We start from the raw sequence: 20,689 nt of genomic DNA on the forward strand, positions 1-20,689 counted from the left end.
AATCAATGGACAACTTGCTGAAAAACTATTTTTCTGTCCTTTCTATATTAGATGACGTGAACATTTTTCTTCTGGTAAAAGTAAGAACATAGTTCTTCGAGATACCTCGATAACTACACTGAGTTATTAAGCAGTCTCACTAACAAAAGTAGAGTCTACTCAGCAAATGTGGGACCCTTTACAAATTCATACAATCTTTACAAATGTGCTTGAGTGGCAAAAAATAGAATTATAGACACATCTTGGTTTTTGTGTGGCTACAACATTTTCCAGCAGATTTTTCATTCCTTCTCCCTGATTCAGTATGCCACAAAGTACAATACACCATGGAAAATACAAGCTGAGGGTTCAGAATTTCCTGACAGCCAATCCAGAACTGCAGAGAAAAATTGAGATGGTGAGAAGTAATGTTTTTCATGCAATTCTTGTAATTTGTAATAACTTCAGAATTAGCAATACCACAAAGAAGGATGTTCTGAATTTAAACATAAGGGATAAATTAAGCCAGTGAGGCTGTAACAGTTTATAACTAGCTGAGAATCTGATCCAGGATTTTAATAACGACAGTGTGAAGCTACTCCCCACTCAGTCAAAAGATTTTAAAGAATCTTCCCCTCATAAGTTTTTTTTTTTTTTTTCTGTAAAAGAAATATTGAATGTGTTGCTCAGCTTTAAAAAATTAATGTACATTTCAACATCATTTAAATCCAGTGCCGAGAATACTTTTAAGCATCATGTTCAAAATTATTTTATGTGAATCGCAGGGTAACTGTTAAAATTTATGACTAAGATAAAAATGAATTCTTCAGAGAGTCAACATTCGTATTTTGTAGCTCAGTCATTGCCTCTTGTATACATTAAAACACATTTAAGGAAAACATTGTCTTAAGAAAATAAGTATGGCTATTTTGCTTTGGTCTGGAAGCCTTCAAAAAAAAGTATTTACTTAAAAGTGTGTATTGATTATAGGGCAGGAGACAGTAACATCTGGAGTTCACTTAAAGCTAAGCACAGAGAAAACTTCAAAGCATACTGCATGACTTCATGCTCCCATTTAGTTTACATGTTCACTCTCAGGAAGCATATGCCCTCTTTCTTTGCTTATGTCAAGGACTTAAAGAGCTTGCATTTGTGATATGTGTAATAGCATTAGAAGCCTTCCAGGAGACAGTATGTTCCATTTCTTTATGATGCTTCCTTAAGCCAAAATGACTCTATTTGTCTCTTGAAGTGCTTCAGAGAAATAAAGTTCTATAAACAATATGAGCTCATTAATGATAATATGTATGTTACTTGAAGGGACAACTTATTTAGAAGGTTCTAAAATAAAAATAATTAGATATTCTTCCACAAATATGACATAAATGGAGGCAAAAATAGAAGGTGTACTGAGAACTATAGCAAGTTTGACCCCTTATGTTTCAGTACTTACTTCAAGTCTGACAAGTGTTTCCATATTTCTTTCTCTTTATAAAATCTTGTTTGTGGCTCTAGTCCCAAAAATCCTGTAACACTGTCCTGTTTACCTTCCCTATGGATTTTGCTTGGTTTGCTTCTTTGCTTGTTGAATGATTTAATCTTCATTTGAGCACCAGTGCTGGTGCAGTCCCAGAATTTAGACAGGATCTAATGCAATTGTGCTCCCCTATTTCTTTCTCATTCATATGATTGTTTCATTTTTGCTTGCTACTTGAAGTGACACCCTAGGTAGCTGCCTGCACTCAGCTGCAGAATGAAATGTGTCTGCCTTGTGCTTTCTGTACAGCTTAACCAAGTAACTCATGCCAAGGACCTGCAATCTTACAGTAGTATGTCCAGGGTCATCATATATCTCGATTTTAAATTATGTCTGTGTGGAATCTGAAGGTTTTACACTGGATTTTGGGATGCTCAGCTATCCAGCAATATCTCTGGATGTCTGCCAGACAACTAGAACTTTTCTGAGACGTCTGCTCAGAATGAGTAGATAAACAGTGCACAAGCAGTGAGCCCAATGCTCCTGAAGAGCTTGATCAGCATGGGGTGTATGTACAGTGAACTATCAGATTCCCCGGGTTCAGTGCTCAGGCGCGAAGCATTTATACTGTACATGCAAAATAGATCAAACATTTCCTGGAAGAATGGAGTTTCCTCTGGTACAGTGCTTGCTCCATATGCCTATGTTTCTTCCTGGAAATACTTGGTCCTCCTTAGATGTGTGGATGTGTTGCATACAAAATTAATTGGACTTAGTCAAGCACCAACAGAACAGAGCATTTGTCAACTCTAATAACAAAATATGTTTAAGATGTGGCTACTCACAGACATAACTTTTGCCTGCTGCAGGCCATGTCTAGTGTTTTTTATTCTGTCCATAGCCACTGTGATTTGCATCAATCATATTCTGCCATGATTGCTGATCCTTAAGTCTTAAGAATTCCAAACCAGCGTGTTTTGCTGCCTCTCAATGTATGAGAAAAGAATTCTCTTCCAATTTACTTGGGGAAAAAAAAAGAGATAACAACATACTCTTGTTAGTGTTAATCATTTGGGAATCCCTGCTGCCCTTTGGGAACAGCTTTGTTAGGACAATGAAGACAAAATAGAGTCCCTTTCAGATTTTGACAGATGCACTGAAGCCATATAGTGCACTGTCTCTGTTGTATCAGGACAGCACTGAAGTGATGTGATTGCCAGCATGGAGGAGAGGTCTGGGTCGTGTCCCCAGAGGTCATCATTGCCAGCAGGCAATACCTAGAGAGCATATTCCCTGCTCTCCACTAGCTCAAAGGGTCTGATTGTGAGAGCCCCCACACTGACACACACAAACAGAGAGATTATTCTGCAATCTCCGTGCTCAGCCTCAGGGCAGCCACAATGTGGTCATTGTTGTAGATGGGGGTCTTCCGTGCCATTGACGAAAACATTGCATCAGAGAGCTGAAGGAGACAAGGTGAAATGCATTTTTAGATAGTGCAGGTAACACTGGCATACAGGCTTCATAGCTGAATGTCCTGACTGCTACTAGCACAACTGAAGATTAGTTATGAATAAATAAATGAAACCCTTTTAAACCTTGCAAGTCCTTTAAATTTTACAAGCTTTTTCTCTATTAAATCTTTAAATCCTAAGACTCGTTAAACAAGTCTATTTGGTCTAAAAAAAAAAAAAAAAAAAAGTACTTTAAAGATAAAAAGGATCTTTGGAAATAAAATTAATTATTTACAGAAGTATCAATTGCAGAATGTTTGTGGAAGTACTGAATATAGCTGATACAGTAATGTGATAGCTCAGCTTATTTTCAAACCAACAGACCAGTGAGATTAATATGATTTTTAATATGAGTTTCAGTAGGCAAGAGAATGAAAAAAAGACTGCTGAAGTTAAGTTGCATTTTGCATCTCACTCAAATACTCTGTTGTTAGAGAAGCTTGTGACACCTCGGTGCAATTAATGAGCATGATAGGTCAAATGCTAGATGTTAGAGAAAGAAAAATGAAACTTTAGAGTCCACTGCCTACATTTTTTCTAATATCTGCAAGATAATCAGAATGAGAAGCAAGCAGAAGGAGTTGGGAAATGTTGCCTGAGACATACTCCTCTCTGTGATTAAAAGCCACTGAGAACAGAGCGAAGGAAGCAAGCAGACAGCAAACTGGGTCACCAGGAAGGAAGCAGAAGACGAGAGATTTGGGGAAGAGTGTTGGCTGAAAACAAGCTGTGAACTGTGCACAGAGGTAGTATTTCCAGTTGCTGGACTCTGCCTGGAGCTTTTACATATTTGAGGAAAAAAGAAAAAGGAAATATTGGTACATGACTGCTTCCTAAAAATTCAAAACAGACAAAAACATAGTTCTTAGCTAAGAGATAGAAATGTACCTTGCCAATACAAGGTACTATCTCCTTTTCTACATCCAAGAAAAGTTAAGCAGAATGAGAGTAATTGTTTATTTTGTCAGAAGTTGGGTAATAGTTATGATAAACTGTAAGAAAGATTGGGAACAGACAACAACAAAGTACTCTGCTGCTGTTGTATTATTCAAGCGCTATCAACTTCACTGGAATGAGTGAGTACACTGATAGAATGATTGTAACAAGCAAAGGTGGCCTCTGGTGCTCAGAAGAACACCAAAAATGGCCAGGATAATTTGTTCCCTGCTTCTTCCCCTTTCTTGTAAATGTGACTAATTGTGATGGACTTAATTTAGGACTCACTGAATTAAATCAAACGTAATGATCCACAAGAATAAGATGTTCTGTCTCTGTGTAAACAAGGATTGAATGCTGTTTTTAACTACAAGGTGGCTTTATTGCTCCCTGTCTGTTTTATGGATTCTTTACCACCCATTATTTAATCAAACTGAAAACACAAGCCTAGCTTTCTCATTAGTCAGCCCATGAGCAATCATTAGGTGTCACTGAACCAGTTCTTCATGCAGTGTGACTAACCTCTGCTTTGGGGATAGGATGAGAAGTGCTGCTGGATCTACCATGGCTATCCTGAAATCAATGTATGCTGGCAGACCCCCAACAGCATACTACTGCTCGATATACAAAACATAAATCATAGGTTCAGAGGGCCTACTTTGCTATTGCATTTTGTCAGCATTACAAACACAACGAAGTTGCTAACTAGAGTCACACGCAGACGAATCAACCTCCTTGTGTCCCATGGAAATACCCCTCTTCTTTGCAAATATTGCTCTCTACATGATACCATCATGGTTCTCCTTACTGGCACTCTTCAACCCTTTCTTGTGTGACTGATGCCCAGCAACAGAAGGTTTCTTTGATAACATTAACCACTGTAGTATACTTTTCCCTTCTTTCATTTTCTTTTGTTTTCAAGTATTTTGGTTTGTATCTGCGTGGGTTTTTGTTTTGTTTTGTTTATAATTGCATCCTGAAAACAGTTTCAGCTCACTCACTGAAGTCACTGTAATTTTTTTTGGTACTTCATCATCCTTTTCTACCAGTGTTTTCCATCTAGGAAGCCAGATCTGAGACCCCTGCTGCATTAAGTTTCAGTCAGCCTTTTGGATTAGCTCACCACTGCTGTACATGTAAGTTACCAGAGGAAATGGAGCATGAGGTTTGTGATTAGTCCTTGTCTAACCAGACTGCTGTTCAAATTTTCTGTAAGAACAATGGACTTGGCTTAGAACAAAAAAAATACATCCTTACAAACTTCTTTATAGACACCGAGGAAAAGGGCAAACAAACCAGAAAGCCTTAAGGGTGAGAAAGGTATGAGGAACGTAGGTTTCCGGCTACCAGAGTTCACAAGTGACAGGCAACTTGGGCTTGTTGAGCTATTTCTGAGACAGGCATGCTGAGTCAGTACTCATGTCCTCCAAGACATTAAAAGCAGTGAGGAATATGCTTTGCTTCCTCACTGGGAATTCTCTCCTTTTTCCTGAAACTGTTTTCAAGAGCTTTGAGTAGAGGAAGTGGAGACAACTGCCATTATTACATAAAACAAGACCACTTCCTCCAGGACAAAAGCTCCAGGTATATGGGTCAAAATGGCAGCCAGAGAACTTTTCCAGCACATGAGACTGAGAATAATTGTAGAAGATTAATACCAGACCACCTGGAAGCAAGCTCCAGTTGTTTACCAATAAGGATAAAGCATCTCTGCCTAATCTTTCTTGTTACGGGAATTTTACACAGTGAGATTTAATCTGTGCTCAAGTTTCAGATATGAGATTCTCAGCAGACTTTGTTCAGTTGATTTTCAAAAAAGCTCCATACTTTTAATATTGTTGTAAATGCATGTTAATTACTCAGTAACCTTTGACGTATTTGGTAAAGCTGGTTGTCACAGCAGTTGTTGCCATGTTACGTGATCTGTTTTCATTTAGCTTTTCGGCGTGGTAATATTACAGAACTCACTGTGAGGAGAAAAGAAACAACCCACCAAGCCTCTTTTTTCCTAATATGGTGAAATGAAAAGCCCTGGTTTGAGTTAGCTGTTAGAAGTGCTGATGGAGTCAAAGCCCAGGGATCAGTCTGGTGTGGTGCCCGAAGAGCACAAGGGTCATGGTCAAGACTCACACTGGGAGGGCAGGAAGTGTTTAAATTCCCTGACCATGACTAAGTGATGGAAGGCAGCAAAGTGAAAAAAAAAAAAAAGGGAAAAAAAAAAAAAGGAAAAACTCCTCTGCTTATCCCAGCATGCCTTTGACTCCAGCACAGTGAGAGTGTTATTTCTGCGAGTGCTGCTCTGGGCAGTGCTCTAGAGCAGATGTGGAGACATATTTTTTAACAAAACTTTAACAATACTGGTATCAATATGTAGTGAGCAGCAATGTGGGGGGCTCAGGCAGAACTCCAAGCTACAAAGGAAGTTGGGGAGGGACACAAGCCCTTGGCATAGGCTCTCTCCTTGCACAGTGCTGAGTGGAAAGGGGCCCCAAAGGCCTTGAGAGTGCCAGGAAGCTTTGCCTTTTTCCTTATTTGTGTTCGCTATCACCTCTCAAACAAAGGAGCAAAACTTCTCATAGCAGTGAGCAATTGGCTAGCAGGGACTACTTCCCCATCCCAGCCCTCTCCCCACTGACTGCACAGTTTTCCTGGCTGTTTCTCAAGGGTTCAGCTTCTCCTTGTTAACATCTCTGCTTCAGGACACTTTGCACAATTCTTGTGATGTCTGTGAGGCCCACAGTTTTGTTTCCTTGCTGGTGCTGAAGGAAAAGAGAAAGGCAAATCCAAACAAAAAGATCCCAGGCCCCATACCCACTGCAGTGATGGTTTATTGGCAGGTACTTCAGTCACCTGAGTTGTGTTGAGCAAACATTAAAAGCTCACATCCCCTCAGCAGAAGACTGTGTGGTGAGCATCCAATAGCTTTAACCACATGTGTCACAAGTTCTTCTCACGTTCCATAACTGGAGCTTATCCTAATTAATAACAGTTTCAGCATTGTGCTTAAAAACAGTCATTTGCCATCTGTGAGAAGGGAAGAAAAGATCCAGTCAGCTTCATTATATACTGCAGTGTTTTTGCATCCATTAGGAGACCTTAGAAAAGGAGGGAAATACTGAAAAGGAAGCATCTTTTTTTTAATGGAGTAAAAGTGATGTTTGTGGTTTTAAACAAAGGGCTGTTGGCAGGATGATGCCATAAAGGAAAGGAAGAGAAAGGGAAACTGCATTTGAATTAATTCAGATAAGTGAAGGCCAGATGACCTTATGACATAATTTTCCATTAATTCCTGCAGTCTAGCTCTCTAGTCATAATTGTGCTACCTCTTGACTCCTTTGTACAAATATTGTGCTAGTTTGTATTACTTTCTACTGTAATTACTGTAATTACAGTTGCAAAAGCTGTTTAAAGTATCGCAGCTGTAATAATGTGACGGAACAAAGTTAGATAAGACTTTTGCAGTGGGTATTTCATAAAATTTTCTGTGAAATTATACAACTGTCTTCACCTGTATGAGTTCACAATGGGAAAAGAAAAGAACAAAGGAACAAGGGACAAGTTTGTTAGTTTACTAAAAATCCAAAAATTAATTTAAGAGAAGAAATCTTTGTACTGAATTGTAACTTGAAATTTGATTTTTAGTGAATCAATTTTTTTAAACAGTGATCGAAATCTTCTGTTTGTCCTAAAATATATGATTTCACTTTTAAGATTTTTTAAAAAGATCTTATTTATTTTGAAGTTCTTTTTTAAAAATACTTTAAACAGAATTTTCAAATGGAAAAAGTAATTATTCTTCTGATCTAAATCATCTCATATTTTTCTTTATAATATGCACAGTTAGTGGGGACAAGATGATACATTTCAGTGTTCCCAACTCTGATTATTTTTCCTCAGAAATATTTCAGCGCGTAAACAAAATAGAAAGAGACAGAAAGAAAAGCTGAGGCACGAAGAAGTTAAAATCCTTTTTTATTGTCTCATTAGAAAAGTAGCAGTATTAGATATAAAAATTGTATCTCCTGAGTTCCCCTCTTGGGTGTAAAACATTCAAAGTCTGTAAAGAGATAAACTGTTAGAAGAAAACAAATCTCCAGTCATGACTTCTATGAGCAAGAGAAATCATGAAGACCACCAGAACTGTGCACTTTGCTTCCAACATCTTGTTCCTGGCCTTCCTGGTACAGCCACATTTGAAACCCTGGTTGCACGTCCAGTCCGCATATTAGAAAAGTAAAATATTTTTAGTTTTCATCTCTGTCTCTTTTCAGAAAATCTCTTCCTCGCTGCCGAAGAATTAACAGGATGCTTTCCAATGAGTCAATGCCAACAAGTCCTCCAGTATTCACTCGCTCCAACTCTCAGGCCTCTGTGGACAGCACCTCCATGGAGGACTTCTGGTGCGAAGTGGAGAGCATCAAGGAGAGCAGTGAAGATGGGCCTGAAGAAGCAACACTCTTGGAGTTCAAACCTGCTGATGGTAAGCACATAAACACCACTTCTTCTCCACACCTTAGCATTTCCTGATCTCTTTGGTGATGCTTTTATCTCTTTCCTTATTACGAGCAAGATTAAAATACGGATTTCTTTGAGTCAGGAAAGAGAAGCACTAAAAGAAAACTTTATCTCCAGCATTTAATAATCTAAACCAAAATCCATTAAAGGACAGAAAAGTTCAATTAATATATTGGAATTTTCCACTTTCTGGCTTTTGGTAGAATATAAAGTAGAAGTTATGAAAGTCTTGAAGAAGTTATTAGCTAGATATCATTTTGTGCTATCAAGTTTGGTGGCTGCCTGTTTCTCTGAAATTGACTTGAGGAGATATTATAGATGAGTCCAAGTATAAAGATGACTACATTCTTCAGCTTCCTTACTTATTAAAACTTACTGATCTCTTCTATGAACTACATCTGGAACAAGTCCTCTAACTTTTCCCAGTTATGATTCCACTTACAAATGTATTTTATTATACAATACAAAATACCTGGTGTTAACGTAAGACAAAACTGAAATTTTTCTGAGGCCAAGGCCCACTGATTGTTGCAGCCACTTCGAGGATCAAGGCCACTAGCCTGGGAATAGCTGATCTAAAGATAGATTTTGAAAGAATGGTGTATTCTCTTCTCGCTGTTGTTAATATGAGTGAAGTGTGCTTTTCTTACCTTTACATGCAATAGGATATCATTAATTTTGCTACCAGGAAATGGGTTGAAAAGGGTAAAGGATGTTACTTTAGTTTGTAATCAAATAAGTAATCATTCATGATAAGTATCCAACAGAGAGGTATCTAGCTCTAACTACACGCTGTTTCCATGGGGAATGACTTCCACTGACTAGCTCTAGTCTCCTCTCTTGGGAATAAAAGTAGAAGACCTCCATTTACCAGAAATCTGTATTCAGTAAGGGACAAGATCTGCCAGCTTAAAACCAAGCTGCCCTTTTTTCTGTTGGCCTGTGATCTCAAATAAAGATAGGCGGAAGTGTAACTGAAAAATTATGGTTATTGTTACAGAAAAGCAATCTGCCTCAGTTTGCCCTTATTGGGAAAGTGTGCTGTTGCCACTAAGGCTATCAGCGTTCTTGGTTATGTTAGGAAAAACACCACCAGCAGATCAAGGAATGTGACTCTTCTGTTCCACTCAGCACTGGTGGGGACGCATTTGGAGTGCCGTGTTCAGTTCTGGGTTCCCCAACTCAAGATGAGATCGTGGGCACGTTGGAACATCATGGTATTTCCCTCATGCAATTATCAGTGTGAATGATATGTCCATGACTTTTCCCCCACATCAGGGGAAGGTTGCAAGCCAGTTAAGTTAATAGGACAAGGAAATGCAGGAGCCTATTTTACCAGTTCTCAAAAACTTCTCTGTTGCTCTCATGACTGCTCAGCTAACTCTTCACACCAATGCAAAGTGTACTGTAGATCCATACTATCCTTCATCTGATTTCACCTCATTACATTGCATTGATTTTTTCCGCTCTGTCCCAAATTAAAAATGTGACTGCAGTGTAAAATGCAATATGTCTCCACACTTCATTTACCTTTATATTGTTGTTTTACACACTTATGTAGTGCATACACCCACACACAACCACGGAGTTCTTCTAGTTATTAACATCAGTAATATATTCAGTCTAAGATTATAAATCTTGGAAATGATTATGAGTTCTATTAAGATACTAATAGGTTAATACCCCTTGACGAGGATCAAAATACTGAAAATCAATGTGGAAGTCCCCAGTGTAAAATAAAAACAAATATTCATCATCTTGTCAAGATCTCTTTGAGAAGAAAAGGTGCAGAATCCTTAAGAAACCAAAAGGACTATAGCAGCTAGACAGTAGTGACATTGTCAAAGACACAATTCTGCATTTGCCACTCAGATGTGTAATAGGAAGACTTACTGTGCTGATATGTAACTAAGGACAAGAAACAGTAGATCATAATAAATGGCATGAGATGAAAATGTAGGGAAAGTGAAAGTCAGGGTGTTTAAAATCATTGTGACATGCAGAACTGCTATTAACACTTAGTTTTAGAAGTTTGGGATGAGATATTTGGGCTTACATCTGAAATTCAAAAAAGGCACATACCTATTCTAGCAGTCTCTGAGAGCAAAAGAAAACTTTTACCAACGGGCCCTCTCTATTATCTGTTTATCTTCCGATGGATTAGGATTAACAACAATGACCCTGCCGAATGAGTAGCTACTACTGTAAAAAATAATATTTTTCAAAACAATATAGGTTTGTTAGCTCTTACTTAAACTTATTTTCATAAACTTTTTGAGAGTTTTTCTGTCTTAAGCCTACATTTGTAAGCAGCTGAAACAGAAAAAGGGAAAAGGCCAGAGAAAACAGTCACAGGGGTGCCTGGTAAACAGGCAGAATTACATGTCTACTTTACTATTTTTCATTGCATCATAAAAACCATATTTGATTAAAAACAAAATTATTGGAAATAATGTCAGAACAAAAGCCAAAATGAATATAATTTGGAAAATGAAACATGAATGGTTGTGGGTAAGACAGCAACACTCAGAAATGGAAAGAAGTCTTGTTAGGAAGAGTGAGGATGGCAGAACAACCTCAGGATCAAAACTAATGGAGGAGGAATGGAAATCCTGTCATCCTGTCTCCATTGTGATCCTTTCAGCATCTACGATCCATTTTGTGGCATACAGGACCCCAGCCTAATGCAGAGCTGAGTTTTTAAAGGCAGGTTATTTTTGTAGAGCTTTGTGAAGAGACTAGGCAGTTAGCCGTGAAGCCAGTGATGGCACATGTGTATGCTCTTTCGTTTGCCCCCACCAATCAAGACTCTAATTCTCTTTTTTGTGTGTCAAACAGTCAAAGTGAAGTAAACTGGTGTTTGTCAATCTACCTGCAGTCCAATTTTACCAAGAGGAGGCAATAAAGAAAGAATGAGAAGATGAGCATATCATTAACAGCAGTGCTCCAAGAGGGACAATGAGTGTATAGACTAGTTACTTTACAGAACAGTCTGAAAATTAGTCAATTTCCTCTTTGGTGTGTTTATTTGTAATATCTTTCCTGCAGTCAAAGCTGAAATCCAATTATTGTTTTGATTGCTTTGTTTCAAGCAGCATATTGCTGAAGCAGGATTGGTCACAGGCAGAATAAAAATGAAGGCTCTTAAAATCTTCTCTGTGATAAGAGATTTAAAAAGACTATGATTGTTTGCTTTAGAAAGCAGATAAATGAGAAGGCAGTGACAAAAAAAACTTAAAACTACAAAGTGAGCCAGAAAAGGTAGATTGGAAGCATCTCCCTGTTCTACAGTGACAGGGAATATTCATCTAAGGTAGCAGGTAGCAGTAGCAAGCTGAAACTCAAAGAAAAGAAAACACTGTTTCACACTGTGTATAATCTCACTGCGGAGCTGGTTCATAAGTTGGCACTAAGCAGGGCAAAAGGAGGTATTAATTATTGATCTGGGTGTCCAGAACCCCTGGGAAGCAGATTATTAGCCAGTCTTTAACTAGTAGAAATCAGGATGACATCTAAAAGTTAGCTATTTCTGCACCTTGCACCTCTACCTGACTTCTTTGATACCTATCTCTACTTGCTTTTTAGTGACGGCTCTGGCTCTTACTTATCTTGTCCGAGTGACTATTGGACTGTCTGAACTCTGAACATCAAACTTTTCTCCACTGGTCACCTTTCCAAAGTGTTTGATTACCAGCTGATGGAGGGTTTTTAAAGCATCTTTAATCTTCTCATCATTTGTCTGCAAACACACTGTTCTATTGTATACATTACTTCAGTATTTTTGTTTACTTAGAATACCAATTTAATTTCTACCCACATAGCTTCATCTGACAGGACATGGTCTAAGTGGGAACTGAGGATTTATTAACTTGCATGAGGAGTTGGCCTTTAGCAAACTTGCTGCATCAGGCTGCCGTCTTCAGATGATGTTATTGTACAGGTTAAAAATACCTCCTCTGATCTAAACCTCCCTTGTGCAGACAGTGTCAAACTGAGAGTTGGTAGTATGGTTACAAAAGCTGAATTAACTTAGAATCTTGGCCTAAGAAAGATTGGAAGTGGAGCCTTCCAGAGGTAAAGGCAGACACAGCAGTCCTCCACGCTACCTCCCTTCCTTCCTGCCCTTCTCTACTTCTCCATTAAGACCACGTTATGCTCTCTTCCTCCACAGAAGGGGAACTGGAGGCTGAGTGGCTGCAGGATGTAGGCTTATCTACCCTGATCTCAGGAGCTGAGGAGGAGGATGGCCAAGCCCTGCTGTCCACTCTGACCCGAACACAAGCTGCTGCTGTACAGAAGAGGTACAACACATACACTCAGACCCTGAGGAAGAAGAACAAGCATACAGTCCGGGATGTGCGAGACATCTTTGGCACCAATGACTCTTCTGTAAGTAGCTAATGAGTTTGAAAGAATGGTTTTGAGCTTTTTTTTTATTTTTAATTTTTAAGTGTTTTACAAGTAGTACATGAATGCTTCTACTAGACAGAAATCTTGTCTACTGATGGTCCACAGCCAGCCAATACAAGTTCCTAACACTAAGTCCAGGCTTGTAGTGCTGTATTTGCTACATTTTGAGAGGAAAGGAAGAAACCAAATAAAATAGATGGCAGACAATTTTGTAGTTAACTTTCAGCACAATGTCGTATCTATTGCCAGCCCTTCTCCTGAAACCTCCTTCCAAGACTAACATTTACTCCCTTATTTTTTGGAACTTGATGAGTTACTCTTGGCAGTTGTTCAAATTTTTTCTAACTTCTGGGGATGCTTGCTATTTTCTCAACAGTCCCAGCAGTGAAGTAAAGCTTCTCTAATGAAGCAACTGGGGTTCAAATATGCATAAGCAATTAAACACCTGCCAGCACAATTGCAACTGGTATGCTGGCAGTTACATTTCACTTACATAGCCAACAAAAATCTATTAACTATTCATTTATTTCACAGCATCAGAAACAAGTATTGCCCCTAGTGAATTCATCCATTTTTCCCTTAGGATAGCTCTAAGACCACCAATTCTGATCCCTTCACTGTTTGATTTAGGTGAATGCAGTCAGCCATGAAAATTCAGCCCAAAGCAACATTTGATTTTGGATGAGTGACTCATGATACCTTATTAGGGGACCACCAATAAGCTCACGAATTCACCTTTAAAATCAAACTTCTTATTATTACAAAAATCTAGGAAATTTCTTATATGAAATTGTTTTATCCTTTTCTATTTGTCCTACCTTTTCTTCAAGAACTGGTATCCTGAATGAATTTAAAAAAAAACGGGGGGGGGAGATGACAGGGGAGAAGGAAGAAATAAAATTGTAGCTGCATAATTATTTTAAGATAACAAAAATATAGTGTCTAGTGGGTTAATTTGTTTGTCTCCACTTAAAATTACCTGGGATCCTTATTGCCTTACCTCTATGTGATAGACAAATCCCACAAATATTTCTAGAAGCACCTAGTAGTTTCCTGTCGGCAGACTTTCTTGCATGAGAAATACTTAGCATGTTTGCATGAACATTAAAAAGCTGTGGCATTTCTTATTAGATTAGCATACTTCTTTTGCTTCAAGTATCTGTATGCGTTAAAGCACTTATAATTTTTAATAATGCTATCAAAGCTTAAGTTTTCTAACAAATTTAAATCAGGCACACAGTGGTTGTAACTCAGATGGGCACACTGTTGATCTTTTCCTGACCTGCTGATTTTTCTCTGCTATTTTTCACTTGCTAAAGGAATAAGAAACTTCCCATTCATTGTCCTTTAATTCATTGTTTTACATCCTCCAAAATTCAGCTCTCTCATTTGTTTTGCATTGTGAGAACCTGAAAAAAAAAGACCGAAAAAGTAATTAAGACCTTTATTTCTTCCCCCAAAAATATGCAGTTCTACAGGGTGCTTGCCTAAGAGTTAAACACAGATATACAAACACAGCTGCAGAAAACACCATCACCACCCTCCAAGAGATTACAAAGCAGATTGTATTTCTAAAAGCCTGCAAGGTTCCCAACACCCTTTAAATATTCCCATTAACCATTGCTCCTATCTCTTCTGCTTCTTATGGGATTTAGAAAACCCATCCTAATTATCAGCTCTTCTGGGATGGATGGATGAGTGCATTTGCAGAATGCAGCAGATCAGCATTTTAAGGGGCGTTAGCTGAGGTTTCCATATCCTGAACAGCTCTGTGTGAGGCAGTGGCAGCTAAAACAGGTCCTCGTGCTCAGCTGAGTCTTTGAGCATGGCACTGCAGCTGTCAGAGAATCTTTGTGATGAATTGGTTTGGGAAAGTGATCTGGATTTTTAAAAAAGCTCCAAAAAAAAAAAAAAAAAAAAAAAAAAAAAAAAAACCACAGGGGGGGGAAGGAAGAAAAAATTTTTAGCATGGCTGCTGAAGAGATACTGGTATAAAGACTATGCAGGAAGTTCTTTGCTCTCCCATCTGGTTTTGTTGTTTGTTTCTTTTTTTTTTATTTTTTGATAGGAAGTGAGAGCAGGTGGGGCAGAAATGAATATGTTGCAAATAGCAAAACAGTTCTACTTGCTTCAGGTAACTCTATAATCCTCCCCTGTAGGAGGATAGATTTACACCTTCTTCCCAACAACCTGAGCATTACAGAAAGGGACACAAGATGGATTACTCTTTTCAGTGCCTAATGATGAGAGGTGATTAGCTCACTAAGGTCACCTGAGATGAGATTTACAAGACCATTGAAGCTGTATAAATAGTTGACATCCCAAGGTAAAGAAAGAAGGAAGAGAAAGATTTGCCTTATTTTCTTTTGTCTGTTCTGAAAATCTTTGCTTGCTTGATTTTTAATATTTTTTAAAAAAATTTTTTTTCCTGTTACTGTCTGGTAGCCAGCTCCTGTGTGGATCAACACTAAGCAAAGGGTACTAGGGCAGGAGCATTCCCTGAACAGCCCAAAGGGACTGAAGTGAAAGGAAATGAAGCTACATTTCCTTACTTTTTCTTCTAGTAGGAAGGTGCAGTGAATGCTGAAGGCAAAATCCATTGCTTGTGACACTTTGTCCCTATGAAAGAACTTTGGGGAAGCACTTTATTCCAGATAAGGTGCTCTACTTCAGGAAGGCTGGTATCAACAGGCTCTGCTAGCAGCCACATTGTAAGGATTCAAATTGGATGGTTTATTAATCACAGTGGCCTGATTTTCCTTGTTGTTGATTCCATGCTGTTTCCATCAGAAGCAATCAGCACTGCTAGTGCCCAAAGCTTAAAGAAATCAGCAGCAGGATATAAATTCATGGAGAAACATAGATTTATTATGGGAGGAAGGAGATGTAGTATCATGCTCATCAGTAGCCCTAACCCTGTCTGTTGGGGTCTACTAAAACTTCTCAAGAGTTTTCTGAGAATTTTACTTGAGCAACACAGGAAAAAATAATGTACTAATTAAGAAAGAATTGCTAACTAACCCAGAACTATTTGCATGAAAAGGCAGTTGTGATGGCACCACTTGGAAATATGAATTCAACTAAAGCACTGGCAATTTGTATCCTGACTAGAGCTATAGGTCTACCTCTTTTACTTTCCTTAGCAGTAGGGCTGGCAACAGAACTGTGTTGGTTTGGTGCTCCAACAATTTATTTTTATGTCTTCTACAATGAGGTTAACTACAAAAGAAATGACTATCTCATCTCCATCTTCTTTTTGCCCTCCTGGTTTCTTCTCCCCATTGGAAATTCCTGTGTATGTTATGCTAGTAAACACTGGGCTCATTTTTAGTATCAGGAACTGAGAACTTTCTATTGAATCACTCTCAGTAAGAAATGAGAGCATATGAAGTCTTGCACTGACTGGACCTCCAGCCAAATGAATAACGCTGTCCTAATTTGGGTAAGGACAGAATTTGACCCTCAGCCTTTGGCATTCATTAAGGCATAAGATTCCAAAGTTTTTAAATTTTTTTACAATACGGAACCAAAAAAATTCATTTGTTAAAAAGATTTTATCCCTATTGCCCTAAGATTCAAAACAAGATAATAAATAAAAAGCTGCTATTGGTTGCATTTGGAAATTTCTACTCTTTAATTCCCAATGCATTACACGATGTTATGATGTGGAATACCGATAACAAAAACCCTAAAACTACGAAAAAAGGAAAAAGAGATTTTTTTTCTTTATATACTCTCCCTGTGAAGGCTGGGAAATGAGAGGAAGAATATGGTTTGTTTGTTTGCTTTTTAAATGTTTTCTTGCTATCCAGCTGCCACAAGCACTAGCAGTCTTCAGGCTGAGTGAAAGGCAGAGCTGTGCTCTCAGCTCCATTTTCCAATCCAGCTGTGCTTAGCAGAAGCTGCTGGCAGCAGCATCTTCACTGTTGATTTCACTTGTGTATCAATGGAGCAAGACTTTTCCTCAATAAGCCAGACTCACAGTGAATTTATTCTGATTCTGATTGTAAGGTCAGACATTTTGAGTAGCAAAAGTAGATGAGCCAGTTGCTTGTTTACCATTAATTCCTCCATCTGGAAGATGAATGATTATGCTTATGTTTGATTTTCTGAAATCATAGAGGCAAGTTTTTCAGGCCTCTAAATTTCCATATTCCGACCTGAAATTTACATTCCTTTTTTATGTCTGAAAAACATTTGTAGACATGTTATGTGATTTTATGATGACAGGATCACACAGTTCTCCATGAAAAAAAAGTCAGTGGCTTGTATGGTGTACTGGCAAAGGAAGTCTGTGTGACTCAAATCCTGTTTACTATCAAGTTCTCAGCCCGTTAAATGGACTTTCTCAGGAGCGATTGTATTCGTGTTACACTTGACTTTGTTACCCAGGTAACTTAGTGGATAAAACCGATTAAAACAACTGTACTCTTGTTTCAGGTGTGCAACTGGAAAAGCTGCCTGCTTCTTAAACATGTGACATTTTTCATTAGGAAAAGACAATAAATACTGCCATGAGGCACTGCAGCTTTTTGATAAACAGCTGATGTAGCAATTTAGAGAGCAAGTTAAGAGCTGCTGCTCCAGCTTTATAGGGGCTCTTAGCTGTGTGTTCAGTGAGACAGGGGCTGCCCCTTAAGACTCAGGGTTGGGATGCAGCAGGTTTCAGGCAGGGGTCCCTAAGTAGGAAACAAAGGACAGCCAAAAAACATATATATAAGGCTGGCTGGGAGAACTGTAGTGGTTTTCACTTGATGCCATTCAGAGCATTTTTAAATTATTGCCTTTTGTTTACCAAAAAAGTGCAGGTGTGGTGCTACTCTCCATATACACACACAGATGCTTGGATTTGTCTTTATCAGGCCTAAACCTGTCAAGTACAAGGGCAAATCCAAGAGGACAGGGGGAGGTGATTGTGCCTGGATGTCACCTCGGACTTCAGAGTCCTTTCTCCACAATGCTGCACATACTTCCCCTATTTTCATACACTGCAGAATGATTTCTGCAGCAGAAAGATGGAATTAATGTGTTTTTTTTTCTCCTCGAAACAATATTTTCAGTTCTCTGATAAAGTGTTAGAATATAATCTATTGGTGGGGAACAGTCCAGTATCTGCCAGGTGCTTGGGATGTTCAGGATATGTCAGTGTCCACAAGAAGATTTGTGAGCAAAGTGACTAAAACCAGGATGGATTACAATTTGAAAAGGATCTTTCACTTAGTACAATTACATACAGCAATTTATTTAGCTAATTTCAGTCATCATGCACAGCAGGACTCATTAGCTACAGTGAGCTGCAATATCACCACATCAACATGATCCTAATCTGTGCAGCCTGGGGAAGATTAATTCTGAGGCTCAGTTATGAAAAATGTACTCAGTTATGAAAAATCACAACAGGTTGTTTAAACTTGGCAAAGAGTGTAAGCTGAGAATGATTCACTGTTTCTTAAACTGTAGCAGTTTCTGTCCATAGACATTGACTTTCACTGTAGTCTGATCATTTTTCCTTGCCTATCAGCCCACATTTGAGACAGTTCCAGTGTCATCAGTTCCTTCTAATGGCATCCAGCTTCCTGGGCAGAAGCCAGTTTGGAAATCAGTTAGCTGTGAGTATGCCAACGTGTAATCAGTGTTCACTTCCTCCTAGAAAAATGATAGACAGAGAGATCCTTTGTGGTTCTGAGCTCAGACCCCTCCTTCATGTTAGGGTTATGCTGCATATATTTTGTTAGAATGTTTTCAGCTTATTGTCATGTAGGAACCAAAGTTTTCCATTCAAGACTGGTGTTGTAAAGACACAGACTGCTGCCTCTGAGGGGTCTACATCTAAAACTTACCGATCATTGCAAGGCTGGGATTGTGAATGTAACCTTCAAACAATATGGTGCAGAGTTTGCCCAAAATATGTCAACAGTATATTTTCTTGCTAAGAATCATAACAAGATGCATGTATTCTCCATATTTCTTCTCCAGTACTGCAGATATTGTAAAGTTAGAAATTATCACTTTTCTGACTCTCCCCTATTATTCTAGTTTACTGATAGTGTCAGTTTGGACATCCCTTAAACACTTTGCCCTAACAGTTATTAACAGCACTAGTGGACATGATTAGCTCTTTTTTACTTTTTTTTTTTTTTTTTTTTTTAATTAGCTGTCAGCAGCCTTCCAAGGCAATGTCCATCTTTTGTTTTGGATGCACTTTCCATCATCGTTCAGGGCTTAACTAAAGGATAATTGAAAGTGTTAATTTATTACTAGTATAATTATATTAAATTTTATGTGTATATATATATATGTATATATACATATAAAGAGCTTCTAAAATAGTTTCTTAGATATTCACCTTTTTATATAGTGCCACAGACATTTATCTTGATTGCACAGCCTGATCTTTTCCCTGCTGGTACCTCTGCCCTGCAAATAGTTGTATTAGAACAGACAGGGGAAAAAACACTCAGGGCTATGGGAGAGAGAGGGTCTGTGGTCTGGGAATGCTTCTTAAAATCCCTTGTCCATTGAGTAACATCTATGACCACAGATCAGAAGCCATCTAATAATCTACCCCACTTTTTCATGCCAGAATTTCCAAACAAAGTTTCCCACAACAAAATGTGTTAAGAAGGTGATTAAGTACCTTCACCTGTAAATCCAATTATTCAAAAATCATGGGGCATGAACAAGTTTATAAAATGTGTAATGCTTTTGAGTTCAACTTCTGATTTCCACGGCTTTTGAACGCAGTTGTGTCACATTAGTAAAATCTTCTCTGCAGTCCTGGGGGCTGAAATTTGATATCTCCTTTAATGAAAACCATTATACTGTACAAATTGTGACAGTCCAGGAGCTGGACTTCAATAAAAAATGTTAAATTGCCCTGAAATATGACAGATGAGTCATAAAAGTTGACAACACTGGAACTCAAGCCTGTTACCACACTTTGGATTCCATGACAATAGGATATTTTTGGACTTGACTGTACTGATTTCAGAAATTTTCCTTTGGCATCTACTAATTTGAGGAATCAGTTGAAGTTTAAAGTAGAGCAGTAAGTAGAAATAGCATTTTTCAAATGGTAAGAAGATTGTACAGTGGGCCCTGCTTTGATGCTATGCACCTGAAAGAGCAACTATAAGAAATCTGTGCATGTATGTATGTGGTCACGTAAAATATATGCACGTTGCTGACTGTAAATAAGTCAACAGTGACCTGAAAATCTGTGTCGACAGCTTTTTTTTTTTTCTGCCAGGAACTTTTGGATTTAATTGTCCATTACACAAGTGCCAGCAGAATTTGCTGGCCTAGATAGACAGGGATAGAGTACAAAAGCTTGGTGATTCCTGATAAACAGGAAGTTACAACTTGACTATCTTTCTCACGAAAAGCAACAAGTAAAATAATCTAACATGAAAATAGGGATTTCACTTCTAAGGGGTTATTTCCTCCAGACAAAACAGGAATGTACTGTGTTTTACACTGAAATTCCTCTTTGAAGCACTTCCTTTATTATTTTCTTAAGACTTCTGTCATCATGGTTCAATTTTTTTATGTCTTTGTCCTGAATGCAAGCATACGTTCAGGGTTTATATGTGGTTTCCCTTATTTTCAGCTAATAGCTGTCTAGACTGTGGACTAGATAAAGGCAGTTCATCTATAACAGAAGAGCTCTCCTATGAGGTCTCTTTCTCAGAATCCATTACAGTCCTTCCAAAAACCCGAGAGTGGACAAAGAGCCAGAGGTTCAGAAAGGAAGACTCCGCTTTGCCAGTAAGTTTGTTTTCTATGTATTTACTCAGTTGTTTCTGTTGGGTTTCTGTTGTTATTCTCAGTTGTTTCTGTTGGGTTTTTGTTGTTGTTG

At 38.3% G+C, this 20,689-nt stretch overlaps 1 protein-coding gene across 3 annotated transcripts in view; it reads left to right on the top strand.

The window, feature by feature from the left end:
* The window catches only part of ARHGAP28 (Rho GTPase activating protein 28), a 75,168-nt gene that overhangs the window by 31,493 nt on the left and 22,986 nt on the right, over positions 1-20,689 (top strand). For all 3 annotated transcript variants that reach the window (XM_042808656.1, XM_042808658.1, XM_042808659.1), the window contains 4 exons: positions 8,178-8,386; positions 12,593-12,810; positions 18,353-18,440; positions 20,441-20,598. In XM_042808656.1, the coding sequence (XP_042664590.1) occupies positions 8,178-8,386; positions 12,593-12,810; positions 18,353-18,440; positions 20,441-20,598 (673 nt within the window). The remainder of the gene's footprint in view (positions 1-8,177; positions 8,387-12,592; positions 12,811-18,352; positions 18,441-20,440; positions 20,599-20,689) is intronic.

Source organism: Centrocercus urophasianus, unplaced genomic scaffold (assembly GCF_019232065.1).
Source record: "Centrocercus urophasianus isolate 14NV4802_14NV808 unplaced genomic scaffold, USGS_Curo_1.0 seq_11, whole genome shotgun sequence".
Classification (NCBI taxonomy): Eukaryota; Metazoa; Chordata; class Aves; order Galliformes; family Phasianidae; genus Centrocercus; species Centrocercus urophasianus.